This window comes from Gouania willdenowi, chromosome 12 (genome assembly GCF_900634775.1).
Source record: "Gouania willdenowi chromosome 12, fGouWil2.1, whole genome shotgun sequence".
Taxonomy (NCBI): domain Eukaryota; kingdom Metazoa; phylum Chordata; class Actinopteri; order Blenniiformes; family Gobiesocidae; genus Gouania; species Gouania willdenowi.
In genome coordinates, this window is record NC_041055.1 from 9,133,152 (window position 1) to 9,156,565 (window position 23,414).

A 23,414-nucleotide genomic window follows, 5' to 3' on the forward strand; every position below is an offset into this window, starting at 1 on the left:
GTGTGCAGCTCTTGTGTAAACACACAAATTAACTCAAAATATACTCAAACCTTCCAACATTCCAATAAAATGTCGACAAAATGATGACAAAAAATGACCCTGAAAAGACAAAATCACAAGAAAAATATACAAAATCACTCATAACATACAAGAACTACACAAATGCACAGAATGACTCCAAAAACACACAAAACGACAACAAAAACAAAAAATTATACTGTAGAAGAATTACGGTACTCAAACACACAATATAACTACAAAAATAATAGGTCAATAAACAAAATGACTCATAATGATTATATTTAAGAAGCTTTGTGAGAAAAAGATGAAATCCTCTACTTCTGACTAGTATAGGGGTCTCCTGGTATTTGATATTGATTTACATCGGCCCGATTTTGGCAAAAGACCATCTAATCATATTACTGTATATCAGCCTGGATCTAAAATTGTCTATATGAGACTTGGAACTTCTATCCAGCAGCTGACCGTAAAAAATAACTCAAGTGAACTTGAATTTATATTTTGCACTTTAGTATTTTATGTATTGGATTTATTGATGGTTTTTTCAGGGTCTTCCAATTTATTTATTATGTATTTTTATTCAATTGTAGAAGATTCTTATGTTTAAAGTTAAAATGTCTGTTGGTAATAAATGGGTCAGTTCTCATATCTACTGTTGCTGACTCTGTTTCTCTGTGTAATATCACTTGATTAAAGTCTTTCATAAAATTCCACACTACAAAATAATTCATAAAAGTAACATTTGTGCTGATATCGTAGTGGATTGATATCGGTATCAGAAGTGAAAAGGTTGGATTGTGAGACCCAACTTCATACATGCATGACAGTCTCATGCAACAATGAGACTTTTTAAGTAACGGCGGGCAAACACTGCGATTTTTGGACCATTTTAGTGATATTTGGGTGTTTTTTTTTGTTGTAATTCTGATGTTTCAATTGCCAGGTTATTGTGCTATTTAGATTTTGCACACTTCCAAGGGTAATGGACACACGAGGTAGGCAGGACGGGAGGGTGATTTAGCGAGCGGCTCCTACGTGGGTTGTCAATCACTGCTGTTGCGAGGTGGCTAATTACCTTTCTGACCTTATATTCAATTAAACAGTTCAACGATATGGTGATTTTAAGCCAAGGAGAGTCTGCAGTGGGAAGACCAACAGGGAGAAAGTAGAGCGCTTAGATTTGGTGAAGATTTTTTTTTTCAATTTAAGTGCAGGCAAAAAAAAACAAAAATGCAATTTTTCTTATTTGTGTTCCGTGTTCTATGCGTTCGATTGTCAAACAACTTCCATGCAATTGTATATAATTGTGGAAAATCTGGGCAAATTGCAAGAAAATGGTCATAGCTTTGTGGAAATTTGTGTGGTAAACTATTCTCAAAATACAACAGATTTTTTATGGCATGCGGTAGAAAGTGTAAGCTTCAAATCACAAGTAGATAATTTGATGAATTCATATCACAGGTGTATATATGTCTCATTAATCTTAAAAGAAACCTGCAAAAGAAGGAGACAAGCACACAATGTTTGTTTCTCCAATGACAATAAAAATTAACACACATTTTTAATCATACAAAAACAAAAAGTTGAAGGCAGAATGATAACAGAAGGCCAAAGTCATTCCAACAATAACCACGATTATATTTCATCATTAGAACAGCAAAATGAGCTGACTGGAGGCTTTTCTTTTGGTAACTAATCCAAACGGCACCTGCAGAGATGGTCACAATTGCACAGCTGGAACAATATAAAACCAAAACGGATACACAGATGCAAACACCTACAGTTGTCTGGCAGAATCTGCCTTTTTTTTCTTTTTTTTTTCCCCATGAGCAGCAGGAGCCACGCCCTGCCTCAGTAACCAACGGCAACGCGCGATCCACTCCATCATCCAAACTATATTTGGGTCCATTGTCATTTCTAGGTCACAACTTTAGAATGCAGGGCTTTAAAGTCTTCTGCAAGTGTTAATAGCAGCTGTTCTCAACATTTGTTGCCCAACTGCCTCAAAAGTAGAATTCCAGTGAGTGAAGTTGGATATAAAAACAGAAACTTCAGAGCATTAGGTTTAGAATAATCACACAGCAGAACTTCTTTACATACTGATCAGATCTTGCATGTGTATGTGCATCTTTAATTATTGTTTCGTACGTAAATGAAAAGTAATTCATTGAGTAACATCAAACTGAGGCAGGGTCGGGCGTCTCACTGATAGCCTTTAATGTCCAATGCGTTCACATAAAAAACAACCTTAAGAGAAATGACATCATCTCTCTCCTCGCAGTCAAAAAGCATCATCATTGTTTAAAAACAAAGGCCTCTCATCTTTCCGTTAATGAATACTCCTGAACCCAAACGCTGCAGTGAAGTTACAACAACCAAAGTCGGTCTGATCCTCTTTAACATCAAACAACTGCACAACAGGAGAGGTTTGGCAACGCGAGAAAGAAAACAGTTTTTAACTGTTAAAGATCTGCTGACCTGATAAATGATGTAGAGCTGCTGTAAAAAGCACACGATGAGATGAAAAGATCCAGTTTTACTTTGTACAACTCGTGCCCAGTTCTCACTTGAACAGAGAAGCCATAAAACCAGAGACGACGTCACTCTTTCAGAGCTGAGACCCACAAATGAGGACGCATTGTCTGTGTGTGAAAGCCCATTTCTGCTTGGAATAAAACAAGACTAATCAGCTGACTTTCAGCTCAATGGAATCATCAGTGTATTGTCATCTGCAATGATTGATCATGACCACACAATTCTGTGGTTAATTAATACTGTATAATGAATCAGAACCAGGATGAGCTCCGTCTGCAGATGGAACCACAGCAGCCAACCTTGAGCATCCATGACTGTCATTCATTCACTTTTGATAAACGGGTCAATGACGTCACACCTACATTTTCTACCCAACTGCATTTCAAAAAGATTTAAATGCATAAAGATATACTATATATGTAGTTAATCTCCTATATGTTGTTCTTATTTTAAACCAATACTTAGCTGTAATTTATTCTGTTATTTAAAGTGGCAAAATATGTGGTGTGAATGTCTAGCCACAACTACTGTTTTGAAAACATCTTTAAAATTACTCTCAATGCATTCATTTTTCCTTATACTTTAAGTTTGTTTTTTAATTATGTTTTTTATTGTACTTTGATCCATTTACGCCATTGACCCAAATACTGAACAACACCACACGGGAAATCAGACCTTCACAATGTGGTACTTGGTTCGTGTTCAACTGCTGATTGATGAATCCACCTATTAACGGGAGCAGCACTAAGCACTAATCACATGTTAAATAAAAAAAAAGTTTTAAAGTCAATTAAAACTGTACTCAAGACCATTAGCCTGAGTTTTTGATCCAAGCTTTCATGACGGTGACACCAAATCTCAATCAACATGTTTCCAACCTTTGATGGTTTGGCTTTGGTGAACCAGTGTGAACTGGAGCTTCTGCTGCTGCTGTGCTCCATCTGCCCTTCAATCATCATGAATCCGTCTGTCCAACCTTCACTGCTGCTCCAGAAACCACACAGATGTGCAACACTTTGTGAAACACTCAGAACAACAACCACGTCCGGCTCATTGGCACTTCAACCCCTGGCCGTCACCATCCTGATGCTCAGTCTGAGCTTCAGCAGTTCTACATTGAGCCTCATAAAGTCAGAGCTTTGTTCACTCGTCTCTCAGAGCTTCCTGTTCTAAGCAGAAACGGGCTTCCACACCTCCAACATTCACTCCTCCTTTTTCAATAATATTTTTGGGTCTGTGATTTTAGAGAGAAGCCTGGTCGTAGCTTCAGGCTACATTTCTGGGCTGGGGGAGCTGCTTGCTGATCCCAGGCCTGTTCGTCGGCTGCGGAGCAGAGAATGATAAAGAGCTGCTACTTCAGATATTCCTCAACATGCTGCCTGTTTATAGCAGAGCACACTCTGCTACTGTGAGCAATGCTAATCAGCTACCAGCTGTGATATTCTACACACCCTCCCTTTTTTGTACTAAAACCACCTTTTTTATTCAGCATAAAGAACATTTTTAAATCTTTTAAAGAATCATCACAACGTTTGGACACCTTTGTTTTTCTTTTTTCAGAGGGGGTCGGGGTTTCGGACCTATAAAAAGGTTAGGTGACCTGTTTGTAGTTGAAAGGTCTGTTCCTCCTCTCCGACGTGTTCTTTACCTCCCACAGTCTGTTTCTGAGTGTGTGTTTATGTCTTTGATGGTCTGAGAAAACACGTGCGTAAAATGCTTCAGATGTTTATCATGTACGGTGAAAAGTTTCTGCCACTTTGTGGGACCTCCAGACGTGCAGAGAGTCTTAGGACGTTTTCACCAGGTCATACACGTAGATGAGGAAGTCGTCGTCGAACTTGATGAAGTAGACAGAGGGTTTGGCCTCCACTTGGTGGATGACCATGCCCGTTCGCTTGCCTCCATCCTCTTTGGCGTACTCCACCTGTTTGCCCACCAGGCTGTCCACCACCTCTCCCGGTTCCCTCTCTGCTGGGACGCTGTCGTCTGGGGATTCAAGCAAAGGCATGTTTGTTCAAACTGACGGAATGATTCAATTAAAGAAAGCACGTGGAAATGAGCTTTAGCTTTTCTCTCATCAGATTCCAGATCTGGTGATGATGACAAAGGCTACGTTCAGACTGGATATGGGTCATTCCATGTCATTTCAACACATTTTCAGGACATCCCACGCACTTCGGTTTCAAAAATTTCTGAAATTTTAACAAATGTTTCTGTGATTATCAATAGGCACACTCTTGTTTGATCGGATGATTACTACTGTGTCGATTTTTGCATGTCTTAATTTTCTTCCATTTTCTACTTCCTACTCTCTCAGAATATACAAAAAAATCAGCTATACATTAGGGCTGGGCAATATATCACGATTCAAGATATATCGCTTGTTCTATTTTGGCGATTTAGAAAATGACATAATCACCTATATTGAGATATATCTATTTATTTTTTACTTGTTGTGATGTATACAATCATACAGTACAAATCCCATCATACAAGTATTTAATATTATTCAGAGTACGGTCAAACTGTCCTTTAGACTTGTTCCATATTTCTGAGATAAATATTTCTTAGCTACTTTTGTAATAAAATACTCATTTCAGAAGTCTCTCCTTTCACTACTTCTCAGAACGGCATGAAAAGCACAGTTAGATGGAGTTCTAAATGCGTCCTATCTCAGACCTTCCCCTAAAACAACCACACTAGAGAACTCACACGTGTTGTCCCTTGGAGGAGAAAAATCATCAGCAAACTTAACCCAGAATTGTATTTCTGGTAAGACTTTAGTTTAAAATATTGAGATTAATATCGTAGATCAACATTTTGAGAAAAAATATTGAGATGTGAGTTTTGGTCTTTATCGCCCAGCCTATACATCCTATCTGGTGGCCATGGCAACCCCTCAAAATTGGAAAAAAGGTTGTCGGGATTTGGAGCTCAAATCTGTTTAAGCGTTCAGTAAACAACTTTGCATGCGTCTCAGCTGATCTGACCTGTTTTAATTTATAGCATAAAGATGACTCTTTCTTGGGATGTAAAACAAATTTTCTTCATGTAACTTTTTTTTAAATTTTGGACCCCAACTTTGAGTTATTTCACCACTCGCTAACATTGAAAATCCTTAAAGGGTATTTAAACCCCTGCTTTTTTCTGACCTGCCACTAGAAGGGAAATTCAAAAAGTGTCTTGATTATAGGCGGGGCTCCTGGTGCTTTTAAGACACGCCTAGTCTATACTATAAAATCACCAATGAACAATCTATGCAATGTTAATGAGCTGCTCATAACTCAGTATACCTCTCTATTCGCTCTTCTCTCAATCCAACCTACTCATTACATTTTTTAGAAAAGGGGCAGGGCTAAAAGTGTTTGTTTGTGATGCAAGATTGTCCCAAAACGTCACATGATCTTGTTCCCACCCAATTGCAAAAAATCAATTGTAATAGCTGGGTTTGAACCCATAGAAGGCAGTGACTGACATTTTACAACAAAATATGCCAAAGTGAAATACTTGGTGACTAAAATGTTGAGAGTTGGACCAGGATCACTCAACAGCACTACTTCATAAATCCAGCAAAACAAAAGTGGTCTTGGGGTGTAGTTACTCTTCAACATGTGGCCATTCATTTGTTGTCAGTTTTTCACTAGTAACATAAAAAATGCAATAACCATTGCATCAGAAAAACATTTATTTTGAAAACATTTATGTACAAATTTATCATGTTCTACATTTTCTCTTTTTTGGGGGGGGGGGGGGGGGGGCTGTTTGAGCTGGTTCTACAACAGCATTACATGCTCTACTCATAAGTTCCGTTTCGCTTTCTGTTTTGATCATACAACAGCACAGCCATGTGCTAGAAATTTCTTACAAGCCTTTAAAGAGTGAATGACTGGAGCCCCACCCCTAATTGTGGCATTTTTTTAATTTCTAGCCTAGACGCACGTCAGCCAAAGCCTCAGGGTTTAGTTGCACTTTAACAAGGGAGACGTGACGGGAGGTTCATTGAGAACAGGAAACGCATTAGACTAAAGTCAGAAACTTTATAAAAACTTGCAGAACAAATGAGATGTTCAGCCATTTCATCGATTTCTATAGCACTGAAGTAGATCTCCTGTTCCAGAGAATAAAACACGTGTATGTTCACTCACTGGAATCAGGCATGATGCGGAGGTCTCCTTCCTTGTAGTCATCCAGGAGCTGGTACATGTAGAGCACTGGGTCTTTCTCGTAGGTGATGTAGAACCAGGTGGTCATAATGGGAGCCCTGGCCAACACCATCCCTCTCCACTCTTCCTTTGGACCCTCTTCTGTTTCAAACATGTGCTCTACTGCTTTACCGATCATGGTGTCGGCCAGGTTTACATCCGTCAGACGGGATTTAGCTGAGGGCAGGAAATCAACATCGTGATCAACACCGACGGTACCAACTCTGTGTTCAATCTTACCGAGACGGTCAGGGAGAACCTCCAAACCCTGAACCCTCTCGTCTTTATGCAGCTCCAGACCATAAACGCAGTCGAACCCATCGTATTTGATCAGATAGAGAGACGGATTCACTGGAACCTGACAAACATCGACACGGCTTTAGTTTCATAAACAGAAGACGGAAGCACCTGATATAAAAAAGTCTAAATGCAATGAAAGCTTACCTGGTCGAGCACTGTTCCTTTCCAAATCACGTGGCCTCCTCCTTCCTTCCACACGTGTTGGATCCTACACCCGACGATGTTACGTCGGGGCTGGGACAGGACTTTGGTGGTTGGGCCAAGATTGCTCTTATGCTTTCTTTAAGAAATGGACATAAGACAAAAGTGTCAGACAACAAATTAATGAGGGTCAGTTACTAGCAGTGCAAACTTACTTGTGTGGATTCTTTTTCTTCATCATATTTGCAGAAACACCTGCATGTCCTGTGACACACATTACATGTCATGATTAATTGCAGAGGTGAACGTAATGGATTACAAGTACTCACGTTACTGTAATTTAGTTCATTTTATGGTTACGTAACTTACTTGTACTTTTGAGTATATTTCTAAATCAGTAATTTGATTTGTAAGTAAAGGAGCATAGGGCAGGATCAAGAAATCAGACACCCTAGTGACACCACGGTCGTTAGTGTAACTGCAGCCATTAGCCAAGCTGGCTCGGGGGTGCGCATCAACTGATTAGCACCGGAGAACAGCTGATACTGTGACTAGAGAATGGAGAGGGAGAATGGAGCAGAGGACAGTTATAAAGGAATACACCGTTGAAACATTTCTTTTTCTGCATGGATTATCCTTATTTTTGATACATGGATTATGTAAATAGATATGCTGGGTCTCTTGCGTGCATTGCACCGGTTTGTGTTTGACGTGCGCTTGTTACCCTGATCTGATGTTGACATTATCAGTTGTTAAAAAAATCGGTGCTTACCACTAACACAAACGTAAATATGTCAATTCTTTGAGGAAAAAATTTTGATTTTCACTGTTGAGTCGGACTCGGACGAAAAAGTGTGACCCAATCCACACTCCAACTGTGACACCGTTATTTATTTACTCACCATTCATGTGTTTACTGCAAGACCTATGCACATGCCTCTGCGTACATCTGTGGAACCAAACAGTAGTTTAGTCCACTGTGCTTGTCTTTTTACAGTCTCCAAGCCGTCTTATTCTCCTTCCTCTTTATTTCCGGGTTAGTGGGACGCCTCTCCAAGCCGAAAGTGCACTTGCATCTTTTGACGTCACCATCAGTGTCATTTGACATCATGTCTGCCGAACTGCGCGGGGACTTTGTACCCAGAACAGCAGTACAAAATGTATCACACAATCTGTTCAAGGCAATAGGTAGGAATGTGTGTGGGCTCATTCTCTTTGGTTGTGAGCGCTTCATTAACTATTAGCATTAAAAGACTTAAAATGAATGTTTGTTTTTTTACAAATTCTGCCCTATGCTCCTTTAAGTACATAAAGTAATTCATTTCAGTGTAATACATTTCTACATCCAACAGAAACAGTAAATTATTATTTTTGTTTTTATCTTTTTATTTCCGTTTCATGGGACATCGAACATAATCCATATGTTCTTAGTCATGCCATTTCTCATCAACGTCCAGGCTTCAGTTCAGGTTGGGGTTTCATTTGGTGTGGCACTGTTTTAGAGTTCATAAATGTAGCTCTACTTAGAGCCTGGGAATTTTTTAAAATTTAAAATTGAATTTATTGGTGTAATTTTTTTATTTTGTGTATACACACACACATATATATATATATATATATATATAATTTTACATTTTGACAAACTTTTTATTTTATACTGATGCCTTTGTGGAAAATAAAGTTCCAACTGTGCAAGATTTCACCTCCTCCTTTTTAAGGTTATACATGTTTACTGCATGCAAGGAAACCGTGGCAAGATTTATTACCAAAAATAAACAGAGGGTGAAAGTAACTAGTAACTATGACTTTGACTACTATTTAATTCAGCTACTTTTTACTTGTATTTTATGTATGACTTACTTGCACTTGTACTTGAGTACAATTTCAATGACGTAACAATACTTCTAATTGAGTAGGATATATTAGTACTCATTACACCAGATATGTGTTTCTTTGGGGAACAACAGGAGAGTTTTTCTGAAGTCTTCGAACATTTAGTCCCATTGAGAGGAAATATTTTATCAGGACAGTTTGGACTTCTTCACCTATCATGGTCATACTCAGGTGACCAAAGTTAGCTCAACAATAGATGAGTTTAAATCCATTTACATTCAGATATAACAAAATAATAATAGTAACCAGAATATTTGCATTTCCTGAAGAAAATGCAAGTGAGGATGCAGGTGCTGGCCCGCGTTGCACTTCATTAGCTTAGCATTAGCATTATCCTAGCAATAGGATTAGCCTAACATTAGCATTACCCTAGCATTAGCATTCACCCATCAATAGCATTAGCATTAGTCTAGCAATACATTAACCTAGCATTAGCTAACATTAACATAGCAATAGCTGATTATTAGGAAAAAGGTTGAAAAACGTTTAAATGATTTGAAAAAAATTGAAATGGGCTAAAAAAAAGTTGAAATGAGTTGAAAAAAATTGAAAAGGTTGAAAGTAGTAACTGAACATGTTAAAGGTTGAATGGTCAAAATCAGTTGAGGAATGGCTGGGAATGAAGGGCTTAAAAGTTGAAAAAGCTGAAATTTCCAATTGAAATGAATGGGAAAGAAAAAATTTAATAAGTCAAAAACTTTTAAAGTTCCAAATTATAAAAGTGATAACATAAATCTCAGGAACATTCTGAATTTTTTGATAGTTTATTTTTTTAGTTTATTTCAAAATCGGACAGCCGGTGTAGGAGGAGTTAAAGCAGACAGAAGAAAATGCTTCCTGCATCCCCACTAATTATTTGATTCCACATCTAGTTCTGACCGAGTTCATAATGTTGAGTTTGTGTTCACCTGTATCAGCTGTGTCTCTGTGTCCCGGAGTGTTCTTCATTCATCTGGAGGCAGGGCGGCAGCCAGGCTGCCCAACAGCACAGCTACAACACTGACCGCTCTACCATTCAACACACACACACACACACACACACACACACACACACACACACACACACGCACACGCACACGCACACACACTCTTTATTGAGGTCTCCAAAACTAGCTGCCAGACTGGTGTGTTTTATGATCCACAATTACATAAAACATGTTTTTTAAAATCCTGTGCTCTTATTTTGGAGGATAGTTTATATATATACATATATGACATGACTGACTTTACCGTATTATTATGTAACTGTTGATTTTGAAGGGTTTCCTTGGTTTGGTCACATTTTGTTAAATTAAAAGGCTTTGATCTTAGGAAAGAACAAAGGTTTTGTGTGTTTTTATCATTTTGCATTTTGTTGCATTTGTTGTCATTTTGTGTAATTTTTGTTTCCCTTTAGTGTATTTTTGTTGTCATTTTGTATAATTTCTCCCATTTTGTGTATTCTGAGACATTTTTCATATGTTTCAGTTGTTTGTGTCATCTGTCGTCATTTTGTGTTTGTTTTCCTCTTGCGTATTTTGTTCTTATTTTGTATATCTTCTATTTTGTGCGTTTTTCTAGTCATTTTTGTATATTTTAGTTAGTTTTGTAAATATTTGTTGTCCTTTTGCATATTTTTTTGCATTATTTATGCAATATTTTCTGTCACTTTGGAGTAATGTTAGGGTCGCCAGTTGCCCAGTCTGCTTTAAATGATCCCAATCATGGAAAAGCTAATTAATATAAGCACTGTTGAGTAATATTTAAGTTTCTCCTTTAGGAAAATAACAGGCCAGTTCCATTGTGTGACTTCTGTATTTTCACACTGTCTCTTGATAGTCAACACCACACAGTTTAGCCTATTAATAACCATACAGTAGGTCTGAATGTATGGACATCCCCTTTGTTTTTTAGAAAAATCGTGGTGAAATGCACAATTCAGATCTGATTAGGATGAAACTCGGGGGCGGAATCATTAAGATCTGAAATAAAGGGTGGTAAACCAGTTGCGTCCCTAAATCCTTTGGTGAAGGAGTTTCCTCACCTGCTGCGAGGAATTCACTAAGATTACAACAATGATTAGCGCACGTGCAGAAGTGGTGGAGACCGCCCCTATTTAAATGAGCGTTTTGCTCGTTCAATGAGGAGACGTGAGTCCACAGAAGCACACAATGACATTTTAAGAAGTTAAATTGGAGACAGATGGACTTCTCTGTCTGCTGCACATACATTTAATAATGTAGAAAACTACATAAACAAATACAATTTTTTTTTTTTAAAACAACTTTAAAACCTAATGACATTTTCCCCCCTTATTTAATGTGGCAGCTCCATCAGGTCCTGTAACTTTGCTCTGATCAGTCCATGAAAAAAAGGCACATTTGGACAGAAACCGTTGGTGTGCAGCTTTTTCTCTCCCTCACGCACACTTTACTCACTTTATTTTCTCATTCAGTGGCTGTTAATATTGACTGTTGTTTTATTTGAATTATTTTCTTATACTAGAAAGGTTAACTGGAGCCTTTTTTTTTTTTTTTCATCTCCGCTGTGTTTTGTGTAAACATTTACTGCAGTGAATCTCTGCGTGTGTTTGCACCTGCTTGTCAGTCGTACTATTTTCCGGTGCTAAAACAATCACCACAAACAGTTCCAGATTTGATGAATTGCATTACGCCCACTTGCATGTCCTCCTACCATTTTTTGTGACCCTTATGAGATCCGCCTACTTTACATCTTCATCAGAGGGAAAGCGCTGAAGACACGCAGTCCTGATTCCCTGGAGTTTATAAACCTTATTAGGACGTGGAGTGACGTTTGCGCACATTTTAATACCCCTAAATCTGCCCCTAAGTGTACATAAAGCTAAACAACACGATCGTGCTACTGCAGTGATTACCGGGTCTCCAGTATTGAAAGGAGACGGATGGATGAAGACGGAGAGGATGTTCAGCCTGGCTCGGGTTTAGCCTTGTTTCTCCAGCACGAACCAGAATGAAAGCTGTGTAGGAAAAAAAAAAAAAAAAACAACAGATTAAAAATCAACAGTGCTGAGAATCACAGATAAACAAATCATGATGAAAGGGTTTATATCAACAGGAAATGATTGATATCTTTATTACCAAATTCACCTTCAAAGTAATATGTGTCAAACTCAATTTAGTAAATTTAGTTCAGGTGTCACGTACCCATCACACTAATCTCTAGTAGGCTGCACCAGTAATATTAACCAGTAATAATAACCTATAAAATCTGTCAATTCACACTTTTCTCTTTGTTTTAATGCCGACAAACAAATATACATTAAACTCTGTTCATGTAAAATGTGCAAAAAATATCTACACAAGCAATAAAACTTACAGATCCAGTGGGTCTACAAAAGGACAAAACATTTAATCACAGATTTCCAGAACTGACTATATAGTGATAATAATCCATGTACTGTTCGTTCTTTGGTTATTTCATTTTAAAACCAAATCAAAATAACAAATAAATGGTGAAGTTATTTTGTTTTACTGATTTTAAACCAAAACGGAAATACAGAAATATCAAAAACCAGATAAACTGTTTTAAAACTAAAATAATAATGGCCAAATCTTGTTCTGTTTGTGAGATATTTGGATATTAATTAGAGCGAGAGCTTAAGTACGTCACATTCTGTCATCAAATCCAGCTCAGGGTTAAGTCCAGGTTAAACCTGAGAGTCCGGCTGCATTAAGCCTGGTTCTAACTGGAACGGCGGTTTCATCAACGGGAAAAAACCTTGGTTACTATAGTAACAGTCCGTGGGTTAAACCTGCTCCCGACCAGGTTTAAGCAGCAGGCTTGGCTTAAGCTGCAGACACATTCTCATGAAACCACGTCATCATTACTAAAGATCATTTAGTGATGCTTTAAAAATGAGTCAAAATTATGCTTTAAATACCACTTTAATACAGTATTTTGAAAGATAAATAGAATATCATGGTAAATGTTTTAATATGATTTTAAATCCACACAACTGACAATAGAAAATCATTGTCTTATTACATGTTTAATGTGTACCGTATTTTTAATGAGATATCACAGTCTCCATGTGTTTAAACCATCCGTAATAATATATAAGGATACGTGCGTATCCATCGCCTCCGTTTACCACACGGTATAAATGTGTCCATTCATTGATCAGAGATTAATAATGAGAAAGCTGTGGATATACAGAGAGGTCACCTGCACCTGCAGCGTCTGCAGCGTCTACACCTGCACCGCTGCTGCTCCCGCTGTTCATTTAGAGCTGAGTTCAACAAACTATTTATCAAACACTCACAAGTCTCATAAATTACATATTATTTAATTGTGAGTTACATCATCTCTGATCAAACGCACACGATCAGTGTGTGATCACATGCTTCAGTTGTTTGCTATGATAAATTGACTAAATAACACCTTCTTTGACTCTTTATTAATTAACTGTTGATGTCAGCATCATTTTAATAGTAGTAAAGCAGGCTTACCACTAAAACAAATGTAAATATGTCATTTGTATGAGGAAAAAATAGGTTTTAAGTGTCAGTTTCAGGTCGGGCATGGATATAAATACCTAATGTCTGTCGGACCTGTAGGTTTCACTTTTGCTTTGTCGGATTCTGGTCAAAGCTTGAATAAGGTTCATATCATAAATGGTCTGTGTTTAAAAGCAAATTGTCACCACAAAGTTAATAAAATCAGGCTTTCCACACAAAACGTTATTCTGTCGTTAGTATGAGGGGGAAAAGAGATATTTTAAATGTAGCTCAGACAGAAAAATGAGGCCAATCCTTCCACTGAAATACCTTGTGCCTTCTCTTTTGGAGCAGCCTAACTACCAGCATGTTGACCAGATCCTTTTGCTACACAAAAAACTAGACCCTCAAAAGCACTTGATGAACAATAAAAGTTTCAGTTGACTAACTTCAAAAAGCTATGTACAAATTTGGTTTTTGTACATGTTGTTTACCTCCTTTCTGATGGGAGGTTTTATTTTATTTATTTCTGTATGAATAATAATAAATTATAAATAAATAATGATAAATCAGTGAATGACTGAATGTGATGTGATGTGTGCATTGTTTTTTGGAAATGTGACATATTTCTAGAAGATCAGGATTCAACTTATGTGTTTGGATAATGAAAAAAATCATGATAATCGTCACTGTAGAATCACAATACTTGTAAAATCAGAATCGCAATTTAAATAGAACCGGCACCGAAGAATCGGGATTAAAATCAAATCGGGACAAAAGGGTATCGTCCCAGCCCTAATGCTTTTCATAGCATCATTTTTTTTTTTTTTACAATTATTTATGTATTAATAATGTTTCAATTCACCAGTTCATCAGTAATGTGACTTATGCGTTGCTCCTTTTTATGTCTGCCCCCGTCTGTGGGTCCCCTCTGTGTGGTGAGCTTAAGACATGAAACTCTCGTCCCAGTTTTTAAATAACCAAATATCACACAAACAGAAGATTTAATTTTAAAACAGGAAAATGTTGCTTTTCTGGTTTTTCATTTTTCAGTATTTATGTTTTGGTTTAAAGTCAGTAAAACAAAATAACCATACTGTTAATTTGTATGAACAGTACACGGATTGATAACGATTGTCATTCATGTTTTTTCCGTAATTTTCATTGAGAACAAAATCCTCCTGAGGGCCGAATAGAAAGATCTGGTGTGCCTGATCTGGCCCGCGGGCCTTGAGTTTGACATTCCTGCCTTAACACTTTTATCAAAGCCAAAGGAATTTCAACTTGCTTTAAATCTAGTGTTCACCAGCATCCCGCAGCATTCCTGCAAACATCTAACATCCGTGTTAAAAACTGGTTTCATCAGCTCAGTGAACGTGTTCACTTCAAACACATCCCGCTCACCTGCAGAGGAAAGCAGCTGACCACACGCACACGCACACACACGACATTTTACAGAGTTTAGCTGCAACTCCTGCTAACCATCATTCTGTTGCCCTGAGCAACACATGATTCATCATCTGCTGTCGTCAAGGCCTGAGTGATGCTGGATGACAGTAAATCTTTCCTTTTTAAGTCTAACTCCATATTTTCTCACCGCGGCCCAGAAAGGCATATCTCAGCCCAAAACTGCATGTGCACAAATAAGCCCCTCGATTGAGCCACAGTTACAAAAATCAACATGATACATAGCCTGTATGTACAAGAGGTGGAAATTATGAGAGTTCACCTCCTGAGATAGAAATAGCTATATGACACGGACTAAAACCTGCCTAACACATTTTGGGATGATATCACACATTAACACTCGCTGTAAAACAGGTGCTGCAATGCAGCGGTTCTCAAGCTTTTCAGCCCGTGACCCCCAAATTAAAGGTGCGAGAGACACATATTTGGGCCTTAGTATATAGTAAGTAAGTAAGTAATGTCTTATTTCTATAGCACCTTTCACAGACAGAGGTAAAGATGTAAATCATTGTTTTAATCAGAAATAAAATGATGGGTTAAAAGTGGCCAAAAATGGTGGAAAAGGTGGTGAAATGGGATTTTAAAAACCACAGAAATTGGTAAAAAGTTGCAAATTAGAGTGGCCAATGGACGCTTTGTTCTTCTTCTTCTTGTTGTTGTGTACACTAGTTAAAACCGCTACTCCTCTGTAGTTCGAGAACGGATCGGGCTGAAATTTGGTAGGTATAATCTACGGATGTGTACAATCGACACCTAGGGCCCGATTTTCAATTTGGGGGACTCAAGGGGCAGCCCCCTCCCAAAAATAAGAGTGTTGATTTCTCATTGACATATACCAATATAGAAATAGGGCCCATTACCCCGTACGTGTCACGGGGGCATTAGGGGGACCCCGGGGGCCCCATTTTTCAAATGACTACTCCTCTGTTATTTCTTGTTAGATCGGAATGCAGTTTGGTATGAATGAATATGATGAGATAGTCATGTGATATATCGTTTCAAAGGCAATTCAACGTACAGTAGATTACAATTTTACGTTGTACAAATTTAATTTGTTTTACTTGGTGGAATCGAGTCATTTCACTGAATTCTTGGGAACGTGGTACACGCTATTCGGCGCGGGCCTGGCAGTGGTTCATCAGAACTTATTCTATTTAACCTTTCACATGGATGGCCTGGCCAAAAGGTTTAGCAGCATTTTTCACAAGATCGCATCTGCATGTGGACACACAAAGGGATACTTGAAGGAATCCTCAACCCAAACTACAAAGACAGCTTAGCTAGAAGTTTATTCTCTGTAAGCTTTCCTAGTAGGAATAAGTCGATAAGGAATAAGCTGTAGATGCAATAAAAAACATTTTAAACTCAAGTTTGTGGAGGTCGACATGTTTGACAAACTAAGACGAAGTGATTAATTAAAGGAAGTGCTCCATTCAAGAAACTTCAGCTACTCTGAGAAGATTAAAGGCATCCGATGGTTGCCGTGGTAGCGTAGACTTCCCTTTTTAAGGTGTCCTTGTTAAGCTGAGGGGCTGCGTCCCCTTTATCCTTTCCTGGTAAGTCGTGCAAAGTCAAAATCCATCCACCATAATGTTCCTGTTCTTCTTAGAAATAATGTCAGAATGTCCAAGTAACTGGATAACATGCGACTAAGCACTAAAATGTAGGATTCAAACGTTATTACACCATAGGGAAATATATATCCTGAGGAGCTGAGGCAATCCCAACGCTTTAATAAAAGTAACGTATTTTACCCATTATTCTGCTTCATTTATGTTTCAGTGAGAGGACAAATAGCTTGTTTCAGGAAGATAATTCTGTATTTTCCATCTGTTTTCCGTAATCCCAGAAAATCAGAGGCCCTACTATAGTTCTTTTAAACAAGTTAGTATGGAATTTGTATGGTAAATGTGGATTTTTCTTCTCCTTACCACTGTCTGGGTGTCTGGGGATGACTCATTTCTAATCCTAATCACCCAATAACCCAGAAGCAAACATTTCTCTGAATTGTCTGAATGTATTTTTTTCAACACAGGAAAACTGTAGAGCAGCAGCAGTTTGAACTGTCATGAAGTTATTGCTGAACAACCTCAGAAATACTGAAAGCTTTACTTTGTCCTCCACCAGAACATCTGGATTAGATCAAGTCCTTGCACTACCCCCATCGAGTCTTTCAGTCCTTGAGTCAGTGAGTAGAATAAAGCTGCTTGAAACAGTGTTTCTGTACTAACGTACAGACTAAACCAAGAATCATCAAAGGAGTTTTTTCATGTTTCATTTCTCTATTCCAACACAATCATCTGTATGTTTTCTTGTGGTGCTATCTATTAGGTTACAGAAGGAACATGCTGTTAGTGTCAGTCTGCTTCTAGTGAGTTTCTTAGAAAACACATTTCTTCCACTCAGCAGCAGTATGTCTCTGTGCAGCAGCCTTTAATATACTTCAACTCAATGATTTTTAGTAGAAACAAGGTAAATGAATGGAGATTTATGCAGCAATTCATGCAACTTTATCAATCTAAGCCTCTAGCACAACAGATGACGATAATTTTGTCATTAATTTATTTATTGTAGTATAAGGCAAAGTTGTTTTTCTCACTTTTTTTAAACCAAATTTCTATAAATTTGGACAACAACATGTTATTTAAATGCAAAATGAAAGAATAAAACAGAATGGTTTTACTATGAATGTTTTTATATACCGGTACTAAGGATGTCTCCACCACTCTTCCAGAAAGAGTATGAATAGAACATTAACAAATACAAAATACCAAAGTGGCTAATTAATGAACGAAATCCAATTGGGTAAGACTAAAATCACATTTATTGAAAAATTTTTACTTGGAATATTAAAATCCTTCAGTGTTTTTTCTGTGTCCATAAGTGCTGTTGTATAATGTTTTTGTACATTATTTATTATCCACCATACTAATTTACATAGTCTACATTTTTTTAATATAATTTTTATGTATTGTTAAATCGGTTGTATGTATTTTCCCATAGTGGAATTAATAAAGTCAAATCTAATCTTATTCTAATCTATTGTGCAGAAGGCAGTATTTTTCACAAGTGTGAGTACACACCTTACTATATCGGACTCTATATGGATACCAATATCAGTGTAACTAAAATAGATAGTTTGATACATAGTTTTTAATGACACCATCAAATCATTTCTAATTAATGACTATGTTTCACTTTATATAATCTATTATTAAAATAGTAAAAAATAATAATAAAATAGGGATGCACCAAAATGAAAATTTGTGGCCGAAGCCGAATAAAATATAAACGCTTGGCTGAATACCGAATATTCGGCGCATCCCTATAATAAAATAGAGACTTAATGAAGCGGAACTCTAAAATACACCATCACATTTCAATGGTATTTCGCAGACACTTTCATCCCCACACTTTACAACCACATAAACAGCACATTTGCTTTTAAGTTTGAATTGTAAAAAATTTCAAAAGCACTATGGTTGAGCTGCTGATTTACTTAATTATATATAATCAACTATAAAATACATGGTAATTACATATAATAAACTGTGTTATATATTTTAAAGAATATATAACATGTTTTTAATTATATATAAAATATAACTTCTAACAGCCCTTTTTTCTTTAGTGTTTGTTTATTTTATTGTATATGTTACAAGTAAAGATGCAGATCGAAGCGATTGACAGATATCCTCTGCTGATTTGATAAAAAAAAAAGTAAATGTCTAAATACAAATGCAAAGTTTTTAAATAATAATTGGGATATCCTTAAATATTAACTTTGTATCGTAGTAAACTCCTTTTCTACTGATGCTCCAGCGCAATCCTTCAGAATATGAACATTTTCTTAGCCATCATCTTCAAAAACGAGTGGTCAGAGAGAAGGAAATGTTAATTCTTGCACAAAATCTGACGCAATATGACACAATATGATGGACTTCATTTTTTGAAATAGAAATAAATATGACAAGGACTAAATAAACCCTGTTTTGGGACAATATCACACGTTTCCAGCATATTTTTCATCATAAAACGGTTGCTCTAATGTGTAGCTGTATTAAGTGTAGCAAACGGCTGGATGTCAAATCTCATGCTTGATCTCAGCACATTTCTGCTGTGTATAAATATAAAAAATAATCACAGTTTCAGGAAGTAATGACATCTGAGTACTAGCTGATGAAATGGAAAAGTGTAAGCTGACGCAGCCATGACACGGAGATGGCAAATTTGAAACGGAAAATCGAAGGCGCTACTCTAGTAAACGACCACTATCTGTGCTTCTCCAAACACAGCCTAATGGTGGATTGTCAGTTTCAACTTACAAACAACAATCAGTTGTTTGTAACTCCTTTTCCGCCACAGTTTGAGAAATACCAGAACAGAGCCCACCTTTGAGTATGAGCAGCTTCCAAGTTTGAACCTATATCATCTCGGTGAATCCCAGAATAGAAGTGTATTAACAGTATAAACACAGCCTATGAACATCACACCCAGGTTTAACCATCGCTGGGCATTCACACAAACACACATGCACAGACACTCCGAAAGACAACACAACAGAGTGACTAGGCCGTAATGCTAACAACAACAGCCCCAGGTGACCCTGAACAGTGAACACTACTAGTTTCTTGACTTTCACTGGGTCTCATGACTATCCCATTTAGCGCTTCACATACTTAGGTCCTCAGATTTTCCGTGACCACGGAAAACAGACTGAAAAAATGGAATTAATGATGTGAAACGGAGAAAAGCAATCTGACCCATTGTTTTCACTTTATTTAAAATCAGGCCCCATTATGACGGATAAAAGCCTCCCGTGCATGTTTTGGGACAATATCACAAATTAACACGATATTTTTCACTGGGAAATGAGTGACTGAATGTCTTGACAGTGTGACAAATGTGTCAAATTCATCCCACATACTGTACCTCAAAATCTAGGGTAGTAATCATGTTATCCTGTGACTGGAAATGAATGCACAGCTTCATCTGAGGTGTGTTTTTAATGTGTTGTGATGAACAAGTGGTTCAGATTATTATTATGACTGCATTACAACCCAAAAAGGCTCTGCTATGAAGAGAGGTTTAGCTGAACTGGTAATGAGTTTACCTGGGACGTGTCACAGAAGAAGCATCCCTAATCACTTTGCTGTGTAGGTACAAAACCTGAGTGTGATTTGGGTTTAACATATAATGTTTTGGGACCATGTCACACTTTTCCATGGAATTTTTAATGTTAATCGGGTGGCTAACGGACACGTTAAGCTCTCGCGATGTAATCTTGCGTGATTTCAGCGTAACTCTCCAGTTTTCATAAATAATCTGAATCATATCAAATTTTAAATTATTAACAGTATTTTAATCTATTAACTAGGGGTGTTGGAAAAAATTGATTCAGCGATATACCACGATATTACGTCGCGCGATTCTCGGATCGATTCGAAATGCATCCACATTGATTTTTTTTATTTAAAAAAATAAATAAAAATGTTTTTTCAAAAAAATCTAAAAAGAAAGTTCTAACTTCCTGCATTTATTTGTTGTTCTAGGCATATACCTCAGTTAGATTGCACTAAAGTCAAAGTTGGTTTAAAAGCCACAGGCAGATTGTATGTTGTTTTTTTATTTGAAGTTGTTGGCACAAAGCATGTTAAAGCCAATGTTTTGAGTGTAAAATATGCCAATAAAATATATTTCATACATAATGCTCTGATGAAGGTGTACACATTTACAGATTAGTTGTTTAAGTCATATATATATATATATATATTAAAAAATCCTAATAATCGCATTATACACTAATATCGGGATATATCGTATCGTATCGTGACCTATGTATCAGGATATGAATCGTATCGCCAGATGCCAGGCAATACACACCCCTACTATTAACCCTATCTATTTTGCTTGTTTGGTATAATTTCACCAGTTTAAGTTTAATGAAGTCATCTAAACAAGGAAAGACAATGAAACGGAATTGGGGATATTTTGAAACACAAAATCAGAGGCCCTGCATACTTCATTGGGAACTGTGAACTTGCTCTCTGGATAACAAAGAAAATACACGGGACGTGATGTTAAACTGTCCTTTGTGCCAAAAGATGGTCGTCACATGAGGTTTACCATTGAAGAGTGGCGTGGGAGATGTGTCTCAGATATGGGAACTGGGAAGGATGTAATTTGGGACGGATTATCAGTAGTGTTCCTTTAAGTCATTGGGTGTTTAGGCCTTTTAAACACTAGACATCCTCATCAAAGGTGGCCAGCTACAGGGTGATCAAGCCTGAGCTTGCATCTCATAACTGTTTTACACTCTCTCCTAGTCCATTCTGCAGCTTTAGGTCACTGTTCATGTGTCCTTTCATGCAGCTTATGGCTTTTTTATGATGAAAGCCATCAGAAAATGCTTTGATGCTTTCCTTATGAGAGAACTCGTTGGGATACATCAAAGCAATCACCTCTGAAGGTGACTAGCAGTTGACAGTCGAAACATGTCAGGAGATAAAATTTCTTGAAAAACCTTGTCCGAATAAACAAAACATTAACATATATTTTTTTTAAAAAAGAAGACTAAATGAACTTGCTGGAATAGTTACATGGGGGAAAAATGTATCTCGCCAAAATAAAAGTAAACCAAAATTAAGACTACAGCCAAATGTTGTTTTCAGTTTGTTGTTAAGACGTCTCATCCCAAAACCTGTCACTAGAAAACATGTTTTCAGTAGTTTAACCAGAAACACTGATGTGCACTATTAACATAGTCAGAGTTAAGCTAGGAGTTTATGAGGGAGATGGACAATGAGATGCAAATTTCCTTTTTCAAGATGTTGGACACACACACACACACACACACACACACACACACACACACACACACACACACACACACACACACACAGAGAGAGAGAGAGAGAGAGAAAGAAGCCAGACTTGTAAGCAGAACATGCAGCCAAAACATGCTGCATCAACTCCCAAATCAGAATGACATCATTTTAATCTCACGCGTATGAAATGTATCTACTATACAACATTGATTTATTCTGGGCAAAATGAAAAGAAAACCCCAAAGCTATAAAGAGGACCACATGTCTTTTCTGTTTTTCTTGCTACAAAAATAGAATTACAATGCATTTTGTTAGCGTGTGTGTGAGATGCAGACAGAAAAGAGCAATGTCTGGTTTATTCAGTGGTGTCTTCATCCTGACAGCTGACAGACATCCCAAAAATCCAGCCTTACACTCATCTAAGTCATGAACACAGGATGACATCACTGCAAGGGGAGCACACTGCTTAGGACTGCAGGCTGAGCAGGACAGATGTGCTGCAGATGTGTTGCAATGACTGTCAATGAGGTTCACTGACACTGTTGGACAGCATCAGCTGCAGCTTCACTGTGGCTATGCATTGAACTGAGTGTAAAATGAGATGTGGATGCGGTGTAGTGAGAATAAAGGTGATGCATCACACTGATGCTTTGTGCAGCCTCAGTCAGCTGTCTCTCTCCCCCCTTTGTCCTCATGTTTCCGCAGTCACTAAACGCAGCTTCAGTCTGGTTCCTTTCTCACTGGAAATAATCACACATGCAGTTATTGTTCGCACTGAGAATGATGTGTTCGTGCAGGGCCAGTGTCAGCCATGTTGCTCGGCTCTTTGCACACTGGTATTTCAAAAGAGGGGCGGATAACAGCTTGAGCACTGCAGACAGTGAAGCTGCTGTCCGACTGCATTCATGCTGCAGAGGCAGAAGGGCCCAGACACGGAGACAGAAGACACACGCGCACACGCACACACACACAGACACGGCAGCAGGCTGGGAGCCACTGCTCCCCCGCCCCTCCCCCTCGGCGGGAGAACGCAGCCTACAAAACGAACGCTCTGCTGTGTTTACCTGCGGACTGCTAGCTAGCTGACAGCCGCGGAGCGTCCTCTGCTCTCGGCCTTACCGTCAATATTCCTCCCATTAAAGATGGAGTCCGAGCTGGACTGGAAAGGGTTTGTCCTCCTCCGACCGTTTTCCCACAGAATCCGTTTCACTTCACAGGAACCACAGAGAATTCACGGCCATCTCAGCACGAAGCGGAAACACACACTCACACCATAGCCACAACCGCACCCTGTCTGACCTTTCAAAGTAAAAGCCGGAGACTTCACAGTGGACAGCCAGATAACTATGTTTCATATTGTCTGCAATGGTGTGCAACAAACTTTGTAATGCACTGCATATTTTGTCACTTAAATATTTCTAATGTCTATTTTGGAGCTGGTTGTCGATACAGATTTCCAAAATAAATTATTGATTCAGTTGGATTTTTGATTTCAGTCACAGTATCTGCCAATTTTACTTGACTATGGAAGAGATCCTCAGAAAACTACAGCTATAAATCAGGGGAGTCAA

At 37.9% G+C, this 23,414-nt stretch overlaps 1 protein-coding gene across 3 annotated transcripts; it reads right to left on the reverse strand.

Annotated features, from left to right (window-relative positions):
• Positions 1-1,550: 1,550 nt before the first annotated feature.
• On the reverse strand, positions 1,551-23,121 carry spina (spindlin a). 3 transcript variants are annotated; one of them, XM_028463142.1, is made up of 9 exons: positions 22,963-23,121; positions 11,968-12,069; positions 10,001-10,100; positions 8,102-8,320; positions 7,415-7,463; positions 7,203-7,338; positions 6,999-7,116; positions 6,702-6,935; positions 1,551-4,542 (listed from the first exon to the last, which is right to left on the reverse strand). In XM_028463142.1, exons 4-9 carry the CDS (start codon positions 8,106-8,108, stop codon positions 4,343-4,345), a joined length of 744 nt encoding a protein of 247 aa, XP_028318943.1. In that variant the 5' UTR covers positions 8,109-8,320; positions 10,001-10,100; positions 11,968-12,069; positions 22,963-23,121; the 3' UTR covers positions 1,551-4,342. The 3 variants fall into 3 exon arrangements, with proteins under 3 accessions (XP_028318943.1, XP_028318941.1, XP_028318942.1); XM_028463140.1 differs by lacking the exon at positions 8,102-8,320; XM_028463141.1 differs by lacking the exon at positions 8,102-8,320 and having other exon boundaries at positions 22,908-23,121.
• Between the last annotated feature and the right edge of the window lie 293 nt (positions 23,122-23,414).

Excerpts from the sequence above, each read along its gene's own strand:
- spina (XM_028463140.1), bottom strand. The coding sequence starts at position 10,040 with ATGAAGAACACTCCGGGACACAGAGACACAGCTGATACAG. Across the intron at positions 7,339-7,414 it reads AAGAAAAAGAATCCACACAA|AAAGCATAAGAGCAATCTTG; the intron begins GTAAGTTTGCAC and ends CATTTCTTAAAG. Across the intron at positions 4,543-6,701 it reads CCGCATCATGCCTGATTCCA|ACGACAGCGTCCCAGCAGAG; the intron begins GTGAGTGAACAT and ends TTGAATCCCCAG.